At 26.8% G+C, this 19821-nt stretch overlaps 1 protein-coding gene across 2 annotated transcripts in view; it reads right to left on the bottom strand.

Moving 5' to 3' along the window:
* Positions 1–9392, bottom strand: part of LOC101235917 (armadillo repeat-containing protein 2) — a 36788-nt gene extending 27396 nt beyond the window's left edge. The window contains exons 1-7 of one of the 2 annotated variants that reach the window (XM_065793419.1): positions 9066–9392; positions 6943–7039; positions 6073–6549; positions 5472–5574; positions 5200–5369; positions 1935–1985; positions 40–185 (exon numbers count right to left, since the gene is read on the bottom strand). In XM_065793419.1, the coding sequence (XP_065649491.1) occupies positions 40–185; positions 1935–1985; positions 5200–5369; positions 5472–5574; positions 6073–6549; positions 6943–7039; positions 9066–9262 (1241 nt within the window). In that variant the 5' untranslated portion in view covers positions 9263–9392. Of the gene's footprint in view, positions 1–39; positions 201–1934; positions 1986–5199; positions 5370–5471; positions 5575–6072; positions 6550–6942; positions 7040–9065 lie in introns of both variants that reach the window. The other variant, XM_065793418.1, reaches the window with a different exon arrangement.
* Positions 9393–19821: the final 10429 nt, after the last annotated feature.

Genomic DNA, 19821 nt, shown 5'->3' with positions numbered 1-19821 from the left:
ATCCATATCATAGTTTAATTTGTAGCAAAAATATTTTACCTTATGACTCTGCAATAGCTCAGCGCAATTCCTTCATCTTCATTGTAAATATCTATTGTACTGAACAAAACATGAGGTATTTTGCAGGAAACAAATTCTTCATGTAGCGAATCTTCATTTGCTAAATTTGCAAACGTTGAGACCACCTGGAGTACATAAGTCTTGCTGACGTAAGAAAGAATTTTTAAAATCATATTAGAAATTTTTTAAATTAGAAATTCATCAAATAATAAAAGCTTGTAATGACAAAATTTTCATTTACTAAATAAATTTTAATATGTAACACAAAATGTGATGTTATGTAAACACGTGCTGTTTTATTTTTTTATATAGTTGATTAAATATATGAAAACTTTGATTAAAAATTTTAATAATTGAAAAGTTTAAAACTTTAAAACTTTTAAATAAGACTTTTGAACACATTTTAACTTTCAGTAAATTCATCCATTAGGTACTTCCATAATTTTTTCAATTTCAGAAAAACTTTGTTTCACCACTTTTTAAATTTTTATTTACTGCTAGAAAATCTTTTGCTGAATATATGGTAAAGTGTTGGCTGTCAAAAAATTATTTAAAACGGGCCTGTTATTAATTTCCCATTTTTATACTGCGCCTTACATTTTAGCTAGATTTTAATGAACAATTACAGTTTTTAATGAACATTTGATACATGTTTGAAGAAGCCTGATGCATGTTTCAAAAAGCTTAAAGTTTCATGCTATCGTTAAGTGCATCAAGTCAATAGACAGCATTGATCCTGTGGAAGATCAAGAATTACCACTCCAAAAACAACATGATTTGCCATTTGTCTGTGAAAGAAATTCAGATTTCAAGCTTACAAACTGTTGGTCAGCTGCCTCCTAGTGTGAATATTAGTACCCACACAGTTGAAAGATAATACCAAGAAAGACGGGTCATGCTGGTTTACACTTTTTACATCAAGGTGAGACTTTTGAAAACTTTACCTTAATTAAATTACCTTAAACAATGTGTCTGATTGGTTTTGAACTACAATTTTTGTTATTTTTATGCATAGCATGGCAACTTTCCATCAGACAAAAACTTTGAAAACACGGTTACCAGAATATTCAAATAATGTTCTTGCTTAGTGGACAGGCAATTCATCAGATTTAAAACCCTTTCAAAAACAGTTAGGAAAATTGAAAGCAGAAGCTTCTAGAACCAAAGAATAGAACCAAACCTCACTAGCAGATCTAAGAAAAGTCTTAATGAAAAAGCAGTTCTGTATAAAGCACATGTTGTAAATAAGAAAATGTGATTCTCTTGATGTCTCAATACTGCAAAGAAATGAGACTGTTCAAAAGGTTCAAGGAGACTGTAAAAAGTACTAAAATATGTTTTATGTAAAATATGTTACTTATAAATATAAAAAAATTATTACTTATAGCATATATAAAATGTTAAGTGCTTTTTTTATTGTTTTATGTTCTGTTTTTTAAATTAAAATATTCTCAAGTAATAAATGTGTACACATTGTTCAAAATAAATAGTACAAAAAACAGTTTTTTTAAATTAAAATATTCTCAAGTAATAAATGTATACACATTGTTCAAAATAAATAGTACAAAAAACAGTTTTTCACTATTAATATTGTTTAATATTTTCACTAATAATATTTTCACTATTAATATTTTCACTAATAATATTTTCACTATTAATATTGGGTGGCAAAATCTTTTTGACCATAACAATTTATATAACTTTTATATAAAAAATGTTTCATTGTATAAAACTGATGATTTGGACTAAATCTAAATTATTTTTAAGTATTATCTTAAGGTATTAATTAGTTTTTTAATTACCAGTACATCCAATTATCAATGTATTAAAGCAAAAAAATAATAATTTCAAAATTTGTATAAAAGCTTTCTTACCTGAAGAACAGCATGAGGACAATCTGTTGTTTGATTTTTTGCTTTGTAAAACTGAATTAAATTTTTGTTAGAAAATAGAAAATTAAAAACCAATTAAAATAAAAAAAAATTTTAAGTGAAAAAGTTTTTAATATTTTAACTGAAGTAAATTATTATTTTATTCAAAGTTAGTTACTATATACTTAAATTTTTTTGATTGCCAAAAAATAAACTTTCTTGAAAATCTTATTGTTCTTATAAAATAACTATGGTTTCCAGGCTTTATTTATTACAACAAATACCAAAAAAAGAGATATATGTATATATAATTTAAAATATAAAACTTTGTATTAGTGTTTATTTTTATATTATTTTATTTTTAAAATAAAATATTTTGAGAAAATAAGATGAACGCAGAAAATAAATAAAGTTTAATTTAAAAGCCTATGTTAAGGCATCTTTTAAAATGTAAACATGTTAATATTATTAGATTGACTAGAGTTCCGAAAAATGTAAACATGATATTATTACAACTAAGATCAGAGCTCTACTATCCCTTCAACAAATATCTGATATCATTAGCATTGGAATATGGTCTTTACAGTGCAGAACAGGTGGCTTCTTCCATGATCAAGGAAAAAATAACCATAGAAATTAATTCAGAAGATCAATATAATTTAGCTAACTGGGGACATCCTCTGATAATAAGAGTTGGTCATTCTGAAAAAAATGAGATGAAATCCAGCAATTCTCCTTTAAAATATTTTTGCAACTTAAAATAACTTTTGATTTATAAAAGATCTAGAAAACACTTTCTACACTTCACAAAATTACTGGAAATAGAGTATTACTGATAGGAGTGACAAAGATAATGTCTGATTTTGAATCAACAGTAAGAAGTTTTTAAAATGCTCAGTTCATGAATTTGAAGTTGGTGATCAAAATGTTGGTAAAAACCATTATTGAAAATACGTTAATATCTTTGATCCAGATGAATTTAAAGTTAACAAGGTTAGATTAGAAGCAGAAGTAAACGTATAAGGAGATTATTTTGGATTTGGTGTGCAACGTATGCAGTTTATTGCAATTACTTAAGATATTTCTGAAACTTATCAAAATATAAAAAAAATTCTAGATATTCTCCAGCTTGATAGACTGGCTTTTTATATTGTATGGGATTTAAAATTAACTAAAATGATTATGGGGTTTATATGGCCATGGTGGTATCTATTTATGTTTAAACTGTGAAAGTGAAAATGATGTAAATGCAGAAACTCTAAAAGCATTTGAAAGCCTTTTGATCTTCATCTTTCTGAGCATGAGGGGCCAAAAGAGAAACAGTCCAGCTTTGTAAAAATCTTACTCAAAAAACACTTTTTTATCTTAATAAATAAAACACCACTATTATAGTTTTATTTGTGGGTTTGTTAATGTCCTCAGTGAACTAGTTTTTGTTCTGTGGCCAAACTTTAATCAGCTGCTGTCTGGAAAACAAATGTTCAGAAATCACATAGGGTTTAATGGAATGAACTGTAACATGATACTGCATAAACTTAGATACCTAGAGATTGTATTTCTAAACAACTCTATTACCTATTACTATATGTTTCAAAGACTTTAAGACTGTTGTCATGGGTGACTGCTTTGGTGATTCCATTTGTCGTAATCTTGAAAACTTAACCAATGATAAATATAATAATAGAGTTTTGAAAAGACTATAATTACACCTTTCCAATAAGATTTCCAAATGTTAGCCCACATTGTTACTGTTTGTAAAGAAGATTTATATGGCCTTGCCAGATTTACAAAACGAACTAGAGAAGCCATTTGCTCCAAATTTAAACCAACTTGGGCGAGATATGAAAAATGTACTTTTCTTAACTTGACAGCTCATTGATTAACCAATAACTCCCATCAATAACCAGTAGTTAGTTAACTTGATGTATTAATCAAGATGGAATAGTCAGTGGTAAATGTTTAACAAAATTTTCAAACAGAAGTTGAAAATTTTTATCCAATTTGTATTATTGATAATTCTAAGCTAAAATCACTTAAAATTAATGAATGGACTATTTTAGAAAATCTATTTCGATTGGAAAAATATTTAACAATATTATAAATTTATTAAGTAAAGATAAAGTGAACACATCTTCTATAACTCTAACTGTACAAAGTATACAAAGAATGCTGGTTCAAGCTTATTTAAAAACAGAAAGCAAACATTGCCTAAAATTGAAAACTGAAGTTTAAGCTTCTAGCTTATTTATGTCTGGAAACAACTATACCACAAGATTTTCCTTTAGCACAGCAGGAAGCAAAAAAAAAGTCATTTCTAACAATTAGCTCCCAGAGCTTAGAAGTATTTATCAAGTCATAAGAAGGAGATCTTTTTTTAAAAGTGTTAAGTTGTGAAGAACAAGTTTATTATCCGCAAAGAAACAGGTTGGCTCAAGAAACAGGAAAAAGTCCTAATTCAATATTAATGGGTCAAAATCAAGAATTTGTTTACCAAGTCTGAATCCTCTGAATAATGTAATCTTCTGAATAATGTCGATTACTGGGTTACATTCTTCAAGTCTGAATAATGTAACCCAGTAATCGAAACCCAGTAATCGAAACCCAGTAATACCCAATAAATCAACAGCTCTACACCTTAACATAGCTTTTTATGTTTGAGAATAAATATATGATTTAATAATGTAGGCTTGTATTTTTAAACATTTTAATAATCAGTTTATTTTTTTTTCTATTTATTTCACTGTTTATGCAATAGTATTTTATTGTACATTTAATATGAAATTAACAACAATAAATCATAAACTTACATAAGTAAGGTTAGGTGTCACTCATATAGTTAAAAACTAGTTAACGGAGTGAAAAAAAAGTTAAAATAATAATTAAAATATAAAGAGAACTTTAAATAATAATAATAATAAAAACAGAAAAAAGAAAGTTAAAAAAAAAAAGTGCTCATAAATAATAATAATAATAATAACAATAATAATATTAAAAGCAATGATAATAACAAAAATAATGATAACAACAATAATTATTAAATAAATAATATCATAAATAATAATATTAAGACAACTACAAAAAAAATAATAATAATAATAGCAATAGAAATAAAAATAACAGTATAAAATAAAAAATTATATTGGTTTTATTAATATAATGCATAACTATGAATAAAAATAGAAGACATTATAGTTACATTAAAGTGATACTTGATACTAAAAAAAAAAAATATTAGGGTAATAATAAAAATATTAGGGTAAACTATTACCTTTTCAATAACTCCTAAAACATTAACTAAAACATTAAGAACATTGCACTGGACAAGTTCAGGAATAATTTTGCAATTTTCTGAGACAAGCTTTAATGTTCCACATAAAAAAATTAGACATTTTAATCGCTCTGATTTATCTATCATCTTTAGCACTTGAAGTATGGCATCTAGTCAATTAAAAAATTAAAATTTTACATTAGGTAATAAGCTTTTACTTAGCCTTTTATATTTTTTATACAATTTTTTTTTAGACAGATTTAAAACCTTACCAAACATTTTCTCTTTCACAAAAAGTAAATCATTCTCTCTTTCTTGAGCAAGGTGGAACAAGATTTTTGACACAATCTCTAAGTTTTTCCCCGTCACTTCCAGCTATGATTATAAAATTGTGTTTAAAATATGTGATACCAAAGCTAAAGACCCGCAAAATTTATTTTTACCTAAAATAAAATTATGTTGAAAATTGTGTCTAAAAAAATAAATTTTTTCTCTCTACATATATATAGTAGTGGGAATCAGCTGGTTTTCACTGGTTTCTGCAAACAATTTCTTAAAAAATTTTAGGTTTGCAGAACCAACTCTAGGAGCTACTGTAGTTTCTCTTCTATTTTTATGGTTCAGAACTTTAAAATTTAGAAAAATATAAGAACACAGGTCTAAAAATTAGTAGAAAATGCTCTAATCTGAGCTAGATGGATGTCTAACAATGGACTAAACTGTTTCTCTGGGATAACAGAGAACTATTTATGCTGATGTAATTATTTTATATATTTCATAGACTTTATCAACAACTTTACTAAATATTCGCAGGGATGCGGAGTCCCTGCGAATAACAAGCAAAAAAAAAAAAACGATTATAGAAATGCTTACAGCTAAAAACAATTTTGAAAGTTTTAATAGAACCAATGGAATTTTTTCTTCTGAGCACTTAAGTGCAGTAGATAAGACTTCTGACCTTTGTTTTGGTTCTAATTTGTTTTTTCCTAGCATATCTTCAAACTGCAGTGTTTTAAAAAGAATATCAAAGTTTATTATCAGGGAACCATAATCTTCATGTAAATGATTTAGTTCCATTTGTTTTAACAATGGTGTAATATTTTCTTCAAATCTTTTTCTGTCATACTTTGAATGCAACACTTTGCTTTTATCTTCTGAATTATTACACTTATTCAACCAGGTTTTAACATAGTCTTCTGTTTCTTTTGTAGTTGTGTATGATGAAACTTTAATAATTGGTTCTGATATACATGATTGTGTCAAGGAAGGTCGGGATTTTAATGAAGGCAACAAACCATGAGTGTTCTCAGATTTTATTGAGCTCTTGTCAATTTTCACCACTTTATTTCTCTATTAAAATGAAAAAAAAAATATATATATATATATTAAAGCAAAGAAATTTTGGAAAACAAAAAACTTAACAGGTAAATTTAAAAAGCTTTATTTTTATCTGGTATTTTAATTTGTTTTAGGTATTTTAGTATTTTAGAGAATTATATTTGAAAATAGTTTCCTAATTTGTGTATGTTTTGACTAATGATAAAAAAACTAATACTATAACCAGAAGTTTATATAATAACATAAATAATAATTTTAAGTTATAAAGACAATGATAGTTTTGCTATTTTAATATAGTTAACAATTATAATTAATTGTTAACTATTTTTTCAAACTACTAATAATTTAAAAAAATTGTTTAACTTTAAAACTTTTTAAAAAATAAATATTGCATGAATATCTTACAGGTATCACATAACACTGTTGCTGTACAAGTTCTTCACCATCTTTAATAGGTGATAGCTTTTTGCCTGTTGATGGCCGTGAATCAATAGAAAAGGAGCTAAAATTACAATTTTTTCAATTTAATTTTAAGAACAAATTGAAATATATTAAATAAATAAATTCTAGCATGAAACAAAAAATTAAAACATTCCAATATAATAAAATCATAAAAAAATCATTATTAAAAAATTCTTTGGTACATTCAAGCTGTTGAAAAAACATGTCCAAATTGTCCATAAGATTCAAGCTCAAAACAAATTAAAAAAAAATAAGTGCATAGAAAGCAAGCAACAAATAATGGCATACAATATCAAGTCAAAATATGTTTCCAATTAACTGATCTCTAAAAAATACCATTGGATAATAAAAATTACTATGAGTGATAATAAAATTTTTACAAACTATTTCGTAGTATTTGTTAGTTTTTTAATACTTGTACTTTAAAATCTTGTAGCATTATGTTGAAACCTTCCTTATTTTTTTTAGTTTTTGGTTTTAAATTTAAAAAAATTGAATTTGTTTTTACTTGCTGTTGTTGTTTTTGTTTTAATGTAGTTAGTTTTTATTTTTTATACAAATATGCTTATTTACTCTAAAATAAAAATTTTGGAGTAAGTAAATATGCAAACAAATAAATTTTTAATTTAACCACATATGTAGCAGACAAATATAACTTGTTTGAAAAAGAATTTTATTTTAATAAATCTATAAAACAATAAATATAACATTGAAATTTAGAAAAAATTACCTAACACAGTACCTTTTTCAGGACCCTAAACTCAATTATTCTAAATTGTCTTATAAGCAAAAAATATTTTATGACTTACAATTTGGATTTCAAACTAATTAAGTAAATGTACCTTGGATTAGTTATACTAATAACTTCATAAGCCCTTTATGATAAAGGAATGTTTAGAGCTGGTATCTTCATTGACTTTAAAAAAGAAGTCCCTCAGGGATCCAAATTAAAACCTGTTATTTCTGATTAATTAAAACAATTTGACTAATGTTATCAAATTCTGCAAATTCAACCGCTTGCTTATGGTAACAATATACTTTATTTTAACAAGTTGATATAAAATAAATACAAATATGTTAACCATAACTTTAAAAATCTCTATTACTGGTTAAATGCCAACAATATTTCATGTGATAGAAACAAAGCTAACATTATTTAAACTAATGCGTAAAACTATAAAATTTACCACCTAAAAATTGTAAATTATTATATTTATATACCTATATCTTGGAATATTATTAAATAAAAACCTAGCTTGAAACTATCAAATTAAAAAACCATCGCTTAAGTAGAACTTTAATTAAGTTAAGACTTTTTGAGAAAAAAACTAATATAAAAATATCTAACAATATTATGATAATAACATATTATAATTTGTTATGATCTCATCTTACCTAAAATTGCTTATCACAGAGTCAAAAACCAACCAATTATAAAGTGACTATCTATTATTCAACAAAATATCTTTATAACTAAATCACTTCCAATATAATTTTCCTGCTGATGAAGGGTTTAAATAACTCTGAATTTTTAAATTTTAGATTTAACTCTATACTATCATGTTATAATACAGAAAACTCTTTAATATATAGTTTCCTTAATTATAATATATACCTTTAACATATAAAGACTAGTTTAAAGAAAGTAATACTCATAATATATTCACAAGAATTTCTAGGTCTAACTAAAAAGAACTAGGTTTAACACACTTATAACACTAACTATTGTGATAAATTCTCATTAAAATAGAAATCCGTTAAAAAAGATTGGAATTTTTTACAAAACCAATTAATTAAAACCTGTTAATTCATTCCATGACTTTAGCTAACATTTTCTAAACACTTCTTTAATCTATAGCGTGCAGCTCCCGTGTTAATAATTTTTTTAATAACTTATGTCGTAATAGTATGGTATAAACATAACTATTCAGTCCCACTACTCTAGCTAACCATAAAAATTTTAAAAACTAAATTTATGTCAACATGTAACTAAAATAAGTGATCATAGCATTTACTTAATGAAGTAATAAAATAATTTTTAAATAAGGTCTTTTTCACATACATACCTGAAGTCTAATTTGTTATCAGAAACTAACAACCTTGGTAGGGAATCTAGAGGAGTATATGGACGTTTTGTATCCAAAGAGCGTATTGTTGATCTTGCTTCAGCTACAATTTGAGCACTAGATTTTGTATGGAACTCATAAAATGGTCGGCTAATAGGTTTTTGAGTGCGTAAAACCTTTGGAGGACTTGGCTTCATTTTTAGTTTTAATACAGTTATGCTTTATATTATCAAAGTTTAATATTATTTACCTTATTAAATCGGCATCATTTTATTTATTTTCTTAAATCGACTTATCGGTGTGTTTATTTTAAACAAAGTAGATATTATAAATAAAGATGGATAAAGAAGATGAGGCGTCGCAATTTTTAGCTTGCGCACGTGGGTTATTATTTTAACAACTTGCGCTCACTCCGTTTTTTGAGTTAAATCAAAACGATGTACATTGTTTTTACTCATTACTTTTTACATTACTTTTTTTACATTACTTTTTACATACTTTTATGTAAAAAATAATGTACATTGTTTTGAGTAAGCGCATAATTACATATATTGTTATGCGCAATTTCCTGACGTTTGTGAAGTATTGGAGTGAAGAATATAAATACCATGAATAATATATATTTAAAAAAGTTATATATATAAAAAAATTCATCCAAAAATAAAATGTTTGTTTTATCATGAAAGAGCATTCCAGGAAGTGACTCTTGTTGTACATGTTCGTCGATCGAAATTAATACTTTTTTTAATTTGTATTATTACACGATAAAGATTTGTATTTATACACGATGAAGATTTGTATTAATACATGATAAAGATTTTTATAAAACATACATTGAAGACTTATAAATTCAAAAACTAAATAAAAAATTAAGAGACTTTTTGTCAGCAAGTCAGTTAAAGTGATCTCCAAATTGCTTGAATTTTAATACATTAATCAGAATATAGAGAAAACTTGTTGGGAAAAATTTTTCGAAAATTAGTTTTTTTTTTTTTTTTTTCGGCACGGCAAGAAGTGCATATTACTAAAGCTGCATTTAGGAGGTACAACGGGTACAGTTGTACCGGGCGGCAAAATTGTAGGGGTGGCGGCTACAGTTTTGAGGAATTTATAAGAGTGCCAATATACTTAAAAGAGTATCATACTGATCTAGTACGCTCGTTTTCTAATAAATTTTTCTAATAAATCTTTATTTTAGAAACCATTTAAAAACATTGGAACTGATGTTTTCAAAACGATTCAACACATGTGTACGTTTATAAAACAAAATAATTTTACAAGTGTTTATCCGTATGAAGATATAGCACTAAGAATATTATGTACACCTATAACTAATTTTTAAAGAGAACGTTCGTTTTCAACATTAAAAAGAGTTAAACTCTACTTAAAATTTTGTTCTGTATGAGTATAGAAGAAGACATCCAAAATAAATTACAAAGATATAATTGAAGAATTTTTTCACAAGAAATGTAGAAAAAAGTGTTAATATGAGTTTTAATTTAGCAAATTTGTTAAATGCATTTTTATTTGTATTTGTTAATGATATTTTTAAATATTGGAGTAGTAAAGTTATTTTACTATTAGTGGTAGTAGCAGTATAAAATGTTAAAATTCTTAATTTTTTTTGTTTCATTAAATTTTTCCTGTTTTATAAAATTTGAAAATCTGTAGTATAAGGCAAGACCTATGTTGTCGCAAAGTAATACTTATATATTTCTCTTTTATGTATAGCTACCTCATATGTGCTAATATAGATTGGGCAAGTACGCATATAACCAAATTGAAAGTTTTATATCGATGTCAAAAACATGCTATAAGACTAATCTAAAATAAAGACAAATTTACACACGCAAATTTACACACACAAATTTACCCCTATTTACAGAAATGAACGTGCCTAATACTTATCAAATTAACATTTACCAAAATATATTGTTTATGCTAAAATTTAAATTTGATCAAGTACCATATTAATTTATAAATAACTTTTTTTATAAATAACGTTAATAAATATATCACAAGTAAAACAGGAAACTTTATTACGCCATTCAAAAAAACAAAACTTAAAAGTCTCATCTCATCATCAGTCTTTTCACAACTAGAAAAACGTCATAAGTAGAATAAAATGTTTGAAAAAAGTTTTAGTATATTTGCAACGATAATCTTTTTTAAATAGTTAAAAGAAATATTTATAAAACATTTTTATTTTGTTGCATTTAATCTTAATTAGCTGACCGAACCCTTAAAAATACAGGTCTTTGTAATTCTTTTCCACACCGACCTTTTCAATATTTTTTCCTCATATATATATATATATATATATATATATATATATATATATATATATATATATATATATATATATATATACACACACATATATTTATATACATATCCTTGCTTTTCGGACCAGTAAAATTTAAAACGGGTCTTTATCAAACCGACCATTTCTTTACCTATTTTTTATTTACTTCAATATTTTTTAGTAAAATTCAGAAAAATTGCTGAAAATTCAGGAAAAAAAAGAGCAAAAAAAATTAACATGCTCATCTATTCCGCATATGTAGAGCTTATAAGAGATTTAAAACTAGGCTTTTTTTTCCCAAACCCAAATCATCGATAGCTCAGTGGTTTAGTGCGCTGTCATCAGTGTCGTTTCGGAGTGTTCAAGAACTTTCCTTAGCGTATTAAATTTTGGAAATTTTTCAATATTGCTTATATATTTATAGCAAAAAAATATATACATACCAAATAAGACTTCTAATTGTTAAGAAAATTTTTTAAAGTTTTCTCATACTACACATATACTATACACAGTTGTTCCATATACCGCCTGCAAACTTAACGTATGCCTAAGACGTTTACATTTACCGAGGTTTGTACGTACCGCTATACGAATAGCGGAACTAAGAAGATGACGTAATTTTAGCAATCAGAAATTACCAAGGGAGGACAAATCTAAAATCAAAGTTTCGAATTTTCGACTTGGATGGACAGTATGTCAATTTTTTTTCCATCTTGTCAATTTTTTTAAATACAATATCATAAATACAAAAATTCAAAAAAAACAGTTTAAGCGAAAAAAACTTGTAATTATTAGAAAAATTTTGTTATATTACACTTGATCCTGTATAAAACTTTATATAAGCGGATTTTCTACATTTGCATATAACATATTTGTTATAATATGTTATATTAAACGCAACAAAGCTGCGCTTATTTAGAGAAGCCGCTTGAAAAGTGTTGATTAATTGCAATCGGTATAAGAATTAATGAAATGTGTTTTTCAATTACATATATAAATTCAATAGATCAGTAATTTAATGCGTTGTCATCGGTGTCGTTTTGCGAGAGTTCAAATCCGCCCTTATCCAGGACCTTCCCGAAGAGATCTTAAAGATTTTTTGCCGACAAAAATCTAAAAAATTAAAAAAATAAACCCATTGCCAACTGCCAAAATATAGATCCAATTTTCCCGACTAATAAATTACGTTGGGGGTTTAGACACCCTCCTACGCCTCTTCGGGACGCCTCTACCCTTAACACAACATATTTTTAATTTTTTCAATCTGATCGTATATATTTATGGCAAAAAAAAAAAATATAGCAAAAAAGACTTTTACCTGAACATATTAATAACAAGTATCTCTTTCATGACATATGCACAACAAATTTCTCCCGGTGTTTTGTTATTTTAGAAATTTTAAGCTTTTTTAATAATTCTCTCCCTTTTGTTTGTTATAGAGTATAATATCTTTACATATGTTATTTATATAATATCTATAAAACTTTAAAAGTGTTTTATTTTGTATTTTAGAAAAATCAAAAAAGAATTAAAGAAAAAAAAAAGATGCCAGTGGTAGTATTCGAACCATGGCGTTTCCTCCAGAAACTCTGCAAGCTAAACACTCGGCCATCCAGGCGTGCTGTCTAACGTAAATTTTAAAACTATATAAAGAAAAAAATAATTAATAAAACGGAAATAAATGCTATAGATTAAAATTAAGGAGATGTTGCCGCAATGCAGTTTGCAAGTAAAATTAAAACTGTAAAACTTGATATATGTTTTAACAATACATAGTTTGAAGTTTACATAAGTTAGATATATGCATACACCTTCGTTCTCGTTTTCTTATGAAAAAAGTGCTACAACTCTTTCTCGCCATTAGCTCAGTTACAATGGCTGCCAAGGGTTCTGTGTCAAACATGCTCGAAGTGGTACTACTACTACAACTACTAGACTACTAAAAAATTAGAAAAAATCAATTTTTCAAAAATTAAATTATTATAAACAGTAACTGTTGTAGAATCTATACATATATAGATATAGATAAAAGAGATTTATTTTAGCACGGTAATTTTGCTTCCCCTAGCAACGCTCATAGCAACAGCTAGTTAAGGTTGGAAAACAAACAAACAAGCAAAAAACTTTAAAGCAACTAGGAAAAGGTTCGATGATAAATACAATGATGAAGAGTGAGCAGTATATGAAAAAGGGGGATTTCAACCTGTTTTAATATGTTTGTATACTGAATACTTTAAATTTTATTTTTCTCTGTTTTATATATATATATTTTTTCTTTTCTTATTTTTCTGTTTAACATGGTATAAATATTATTTTTACAAGGCACGTTTAAATACATATACAATAGAAGAGAATACATAAATAAATACTGAAAATTACATAATAATTAAAATAATGTTAAAGTAGAGAGGGACGCCCCTCTTTATAAAGAGGCTTTATAAAAAGATTGTGATAATGTAATGTTTTCATAGAGCCCCATTATAAAGACTAAAATAGTCAAAACAATTAAATAAAAAATAAACAAACAGAAAACAAAAAATATAGCCAAACGAAGAAAAATTAACCGTTAAAATAGTCAAACAAATACTAAAAAATGTAAGTTTTTCTTATAATCATATTTTGAAAATTTCTTTTTTTGTTTGAAACTTAAACGAACTTAAGGACTTCACCATTAATTTATATAAATTATATTTCTAATTTTCTGGCAAAAATTGCAGGAGCTGTAATTGTTCAATTATAATGAGCTTTAATGTCCTAAAATAAAAATTTTATGTCCTAAGATAAAAAAACTAGAATACAATATTAAAAAAAAATTTTTTTTGGTCAATAATATAAAAAATTCGATTTTTAATTAGGCACATTGAAAAATCTTTCGATGCTTTAAAATAAAAAATTTTCAACAAAAATTTTTATTTCAGGACATTTATTTACATAAAAGTAATAAAACTGCAAAAAATTAGAACTTAATAAATTTTACTTCTTGAGATATCTTTTCCAAGATATTAGCATGTTTTTGACCTAAAATCACCAAAAGTTAAAAAAAAACCTTGTTTTAATGTATTTATAATGTTTGAAGTAAAAAAAATCAAGCGAAATGTTGTCCGATAAAAAATATATTTTTAGTCATTGTTACAATAAAACTAAATCATTTTATTTAACTAAATCATTCACTAAAATCCTCGAAGAAAAAAAAAAACGTTGTATGAAAAGTTTTTAAAAAATAAAACTTATAAAAATGAAATAAACAATTCACATTATAAAAATATATTTCAATAAACTAAAAAAAAACGCCAAAAAACTTTATTACTCAAAGTTGTTAGAAAAAACTAACGGAAACACTAAAAAGACTTCAGGTCAGGCCAGAATATATAATTGTCGTCTAGATGATTTCCTTTGATGAAAGGAATAAGTCTTTTTTTGATACACTCGCTCAGGTATAATTCTTGCTTGAGCGATTGCTTAGAAGGTACAAAAAAAGGTATAGAAATACCTTTAGCCAAAACGCAAATCCAGACCAACACTTTTTGCTCATATTTTTCAACTGGATCATATCTTACGCTTGGCGGTGCACAGTGGGCCAGTAGGTTGACAAAATGGGAAAAATTTTAGTTGTCTAATCTTGAAAACCTATTTAATTTTAGTATCTACATATATTAGGAGAAATCTATTGATAATTTATTTATATTAAATCCCTTAGTTACCAGGACTCTAAGCAGTTGAATATTGAGATAAAATAAAAAAATAAAAAAATTATAAATAAGTAATTAACGGTGACATCAACGTTGTGTTATATTTCAATTACATCTACGTTTTTGAAACAAAAAATTAGTACATGTTATTCTAGAGTATTTAGAGATAAGAAAAACCAATGTGTGAAATAAATTTGTCATAGCATGTTATCTCAGTTATACTTTGAAAATCACAGATTAAAAAAAAAAATTTCTTAAGAAACTTATTTTTTGCCGCACAATAACTAATAATTACCACAATTTGCCATGTGTTGTCTTATATTTATTTGAGCTATATGATGCTTCAATCGAGTTTTAATTGATTGCTCGTCCCCTTAAATCCCCGTTCAGATTTTATGTATGTTTTAACTTGGTTGCTATGGTACTAAATTTTGCATAGCAACAACTCATTTTTACATTAACGTTGTTTTAACAGTATTTTACTTGCGCTAAATACACAATATTGGGGGTATGTATTAAAATGAGATTCAGAATTCTTATGAGGTTAACTTTTTTTGGTTACTATGGATACCTTACTTTGCATAACATAGCAACAACATATTTTCGGTAGTTGTTAGTAATTTAATTACTAACACTGACAGTAATTTAATTACTTTTAATTTTAATTACTAACACTTGTAGTAACTTAATTACTAACAAGTATTAGTAGTCCAGGCTGCATATATATTATAACATTTTACTTTTAAATACAAAATACTTGTTACAATAATTATTTAGATATGGTTTTGTTAAACTTAGACATTCATAATTTTCTCCAAAAAAACAATCTTAGTATTTCAAAACAAAATATTACTGAAGATATATTAAAATTTATTCAGCCAAAATTTGCTGATTTTAAAGACGTTGATTTTAAACATGCTGTTCAACGATTTGTTTACTTGTATAAAAAAAAGTGGAAATCTGCAAACTATACTGTGAAAAATTTTGAAAAGAAGTTTGTGAACTGGCTTAATGAATATTTAATTGTCAGAAAAAAAGACAATGAACCAACTGCAAGTAGACGTGGTCGAAAACCAGTTGCATTTGATAATAGTTCTAATAAAACTAAACAACGGCGTGTATCTTGTTTAATTGAATCTCATTCATCCAATGAATTATTTTTTGCTGCTAATAAAAAATTTAGAGATGAATCTGTTGTTATTGCTGTCAAGAATGTTTTAAATATATCAAATACAGATAAAGCAACTAAATATTCAATTTTATAATTGATTTAAGTCTGACAAAAGCTTTAATAATTGATGCAAGTCTGACAAAAGCTTCCTATCAATTGATTAGAAGCGGAGCCTTGGAGAAAGAATATAACATCTACCCCGCTTACAATGATGTCAGAGATGCAAAATTGAAATGTTATCCTGCAAACATAACTGTGGAGGACTATTCAGCTTCAGTTCCTTTAAAAGATTTAATGACTCATACTTTGCAAAGAATCTGTGCAGTTCAGGAACCTGTGCTAAGGCACTTGATATTGAACGACAAAGCAATAAAAACAATGACACTAACGTGTAAGGCTGGTTTTGATGGTGCTACTGGCCAAAGCATTTATAAACAAGTTTTATCAGAACCCGACATTAACAGAGATTTAAAGCGTGAAGAATCATTATTTATTACTTCTCTTGTCCCATTGGATTTGACTGGATTTAACAGCAGCAACAAAAAGGTGCCTATTTGGATAAATCAAAAGTCGTCCTCCACAGCCTATCGTAGACCCATAAGATTTGCATACAAAATGGAATCCAAGGAATCTGTGATTGAAGAAGATCAGTACATTAAAAGTGAGATAGAAAGTTTGGGTATGATTTTATTAGAGGTTTGCGGATCTTCTATTGAAGTGAATTGTATTATTGAACTTACAATGATTGATAGGAAGGTTCAAACAATATTATCTGAAAAAACAACTCATACCAATGCTGTTCAGTGTGTGGTGTCTCTCCAAAAAATATGAATAGTTTTGATATCCTTAATATAGATTATACTAACAGAGAGTTCAAATATGGTCTTTCCAGTCTTCATGCATGGATTCGATTTTTTGGGATGTTATTGCACATTGCATATAAAAAAGAAACAAGAAAGTGGCAAGCAAGATCTAAAGAACACAAAGAAAAGGCATCTGTAGCTAAACAAAAGATTCAGACTGATTTTATGAACAAAATGGGACTTGTTGTTGATTTCCCTAAAAGTGGTGGTTCTGGAACAAGTAATGATGGCAATACCTCGAGGCGTGCTTTTGCAGCATATGAACAAACAGCTGAAATTCTGGGTATTGACCAAAACCTTATATTCAGATTTTACATTATCTTGGTAACGCTCTCTTCAGGATATGAAATAGACTGCTTAAAGTTCAAGGATTATTGTTTTGACACTTTTAGACTATATGTGTCCCTTTATCCATGGTATTAGATGGCTCAATCAGTTCACAAAGTATTGATACATGGACATGACATAATTAAAAGCCTTACATTACCCATCGGACTTATGTCAGAGGAAGCTCAAGAGGCTAGAAATAAAGACTTTAAATCTTATCGCGAAAATTTCAGCCGAAAAACATCCAGAAAAGCAACAAATACTGATCTTATCAATAGACTCCTAGTTTCCAGTGATCCTGTTATTTCATCATTGCGTAAATTAACATCACACCAAACAAATCATAAAGCATTTCCTTCAGATGTTTTACAATTACTTAAACAATCTTCAAACGATATTATTGTTTTATAATTTTTTGATGTAATTTAAAATTGATAACGTTTTCTTGCACTATTTTTTGCTTTTATTACTCCTAAAACATTATTTACCTAAATACTCAATTTTTATTCAATATAGGTGGGTCAAAAATCCGATAAGATATTCAAATATCAATTTACCACTTTGTAACTAAGGAAAGTATCCGGTAACTAAGCAATATAAGTATCCATAACAACTAAATTTAAAAAATAATCACTTTTGTAAGAAGTGTGATCTCATATTGGTACTCATGCCAAATTTAGTGAATATAGCACTTATAAAATATCTGCAGATAACTAAAGTAGGTTGTTGCTAAGCAAAATAAAGGTATCCATAGCAACGAAATAAAAAAATATTACCTTCATAAAAAGCGCAGACATCATATTAGTACTCATACTAATTTTAGTGAATATAGCTCTAATATTAAATTAGTTATGAATTTTGTCCAGTAGAAGTGCATTCTGGCCCACTGTGCGATGGTGAGGTCTTTACAATTGAAATAATAAACAAAAAATTAAAAAATTTACTGGTGCCCACCTGTTACAGACCACCTGAAGGTGATATAAAAAACTTTTCAAATCACCTAAAACAAATATTTCTTAAAAATAACAAAGAGCACAAAATATTATTCTGTATTGAAGATATAAATGTTGCTTATGGTATTTTTTCTGCTTTAAAATAACAATAAGTGTAATATTTACAATTTTGCTTATTGTCCATGTAAAATCCATACACACGTTCACGGACTTGTAAAATACGATTGGAATGGGGCTCGGTGATAAGGCTAATTAATGCCTTCTTCTTGTTCCAGCCATTTCCTTTTGTTATATTTGTACGTTGCATATATTCTGAATGGCGAAATAAATGAAACTTCTACTACTATTTAAACTTTCGATAGAGAATTATTTTTTCTTAAATAAAAATAATTTTATTGCTATATATTCCATTTTAATTATTAATCTTTTTTTTTTTTTTGCAATTGCGCAGTAATTGGAAATAATTAAAAAGTAATATTAACTTCACATTTGCAAAAATCCGATATAAAAAGTTTAGATTATGCAAAAATATTGCAAATTAAAATTAGGGAAGGTTGGGGTAATGAAATTAGGGGAGGTTGCGGTAATGAAATTAGGGGAGGTTGGGGTAATGTTGGTCTATGGGGTGATGTTGGTCTAATCAACATTTATCAATTTTTTTGAAGAAAAGCTTTAGTTAGAAGTTTTTTTTACCTCTATGTTATAGATGGTTAAAATAGTTCTTTATATATCAGCTATCAGCTTACTAAGCAAATTCTAAAGTATAAATTTGGTTTAAAATGGCGCATACATTTAGTTAGAGATTTTTACAAAAAATTTTGAACTCCAAAAAAATTTGTTAAAAATCAGCTCTAACCTATAAAATATATTTTATATGGAAGAAAAGAAAATTAGGTTCAATTAGTTTTTTGACAGAAAGATGCATAGCTTTTTTCGAAATTCCCAACATTGTTGGGCGGGGTGTTGTGAACACAACTAGCAGAAAAAAACACAACCAGTTTTTTAAGGAAATGAAAAAAAACAAAAAAAAAATGCAAATGGACAGCTGTCAACAGAATTTTGACCAACAAGATTTAGAGAATGCCCCCAACTTGGAATGTATTCAGCTAAACTGTTTTCTTTGCGAATCCAGGCTAGCATATCATTGTATTTTCCACTTATAATTGATTTATTGTCATACAATTATACTATACTGTTTTCAATACTTATGACGTTCTCTTCTAAAATAACAAGTTGTAATTGTGCCAAGCTCTCACCAATATGCTTATATATTGGAATAAAATCTGCTTGCTATTACATATCAAGTTGACTGATATTAAATTAATGTTAACTGGTTTAAATGCGAAATATTTGGTGTTGGGTCTACTGAGACAGAATAGTATTTTGCATCTTTTATTTCTTGTATGACCTGCCTCATTAACTGATCACTTATAATTATCATCATAAAT

Source organism: Hydra vulgaris, chromosome 03, assembly GCF_038396675.1.
Source record: "Hydra vulgaris chromosome 03, alternate assembly HydraT2T_AEP".
Lineage (NCBI taxonomy): Eukaryota > Metazoa > Cnidaria > Hydrozoa > Anthoathecata > Hydridae > Hydra > Hydra vulgaris.
The sequence above is the reverse complement of the archived record's forward strand: the minus strand, read 5'-3'. Positions and strand labels throughout refer to the sequence as shown.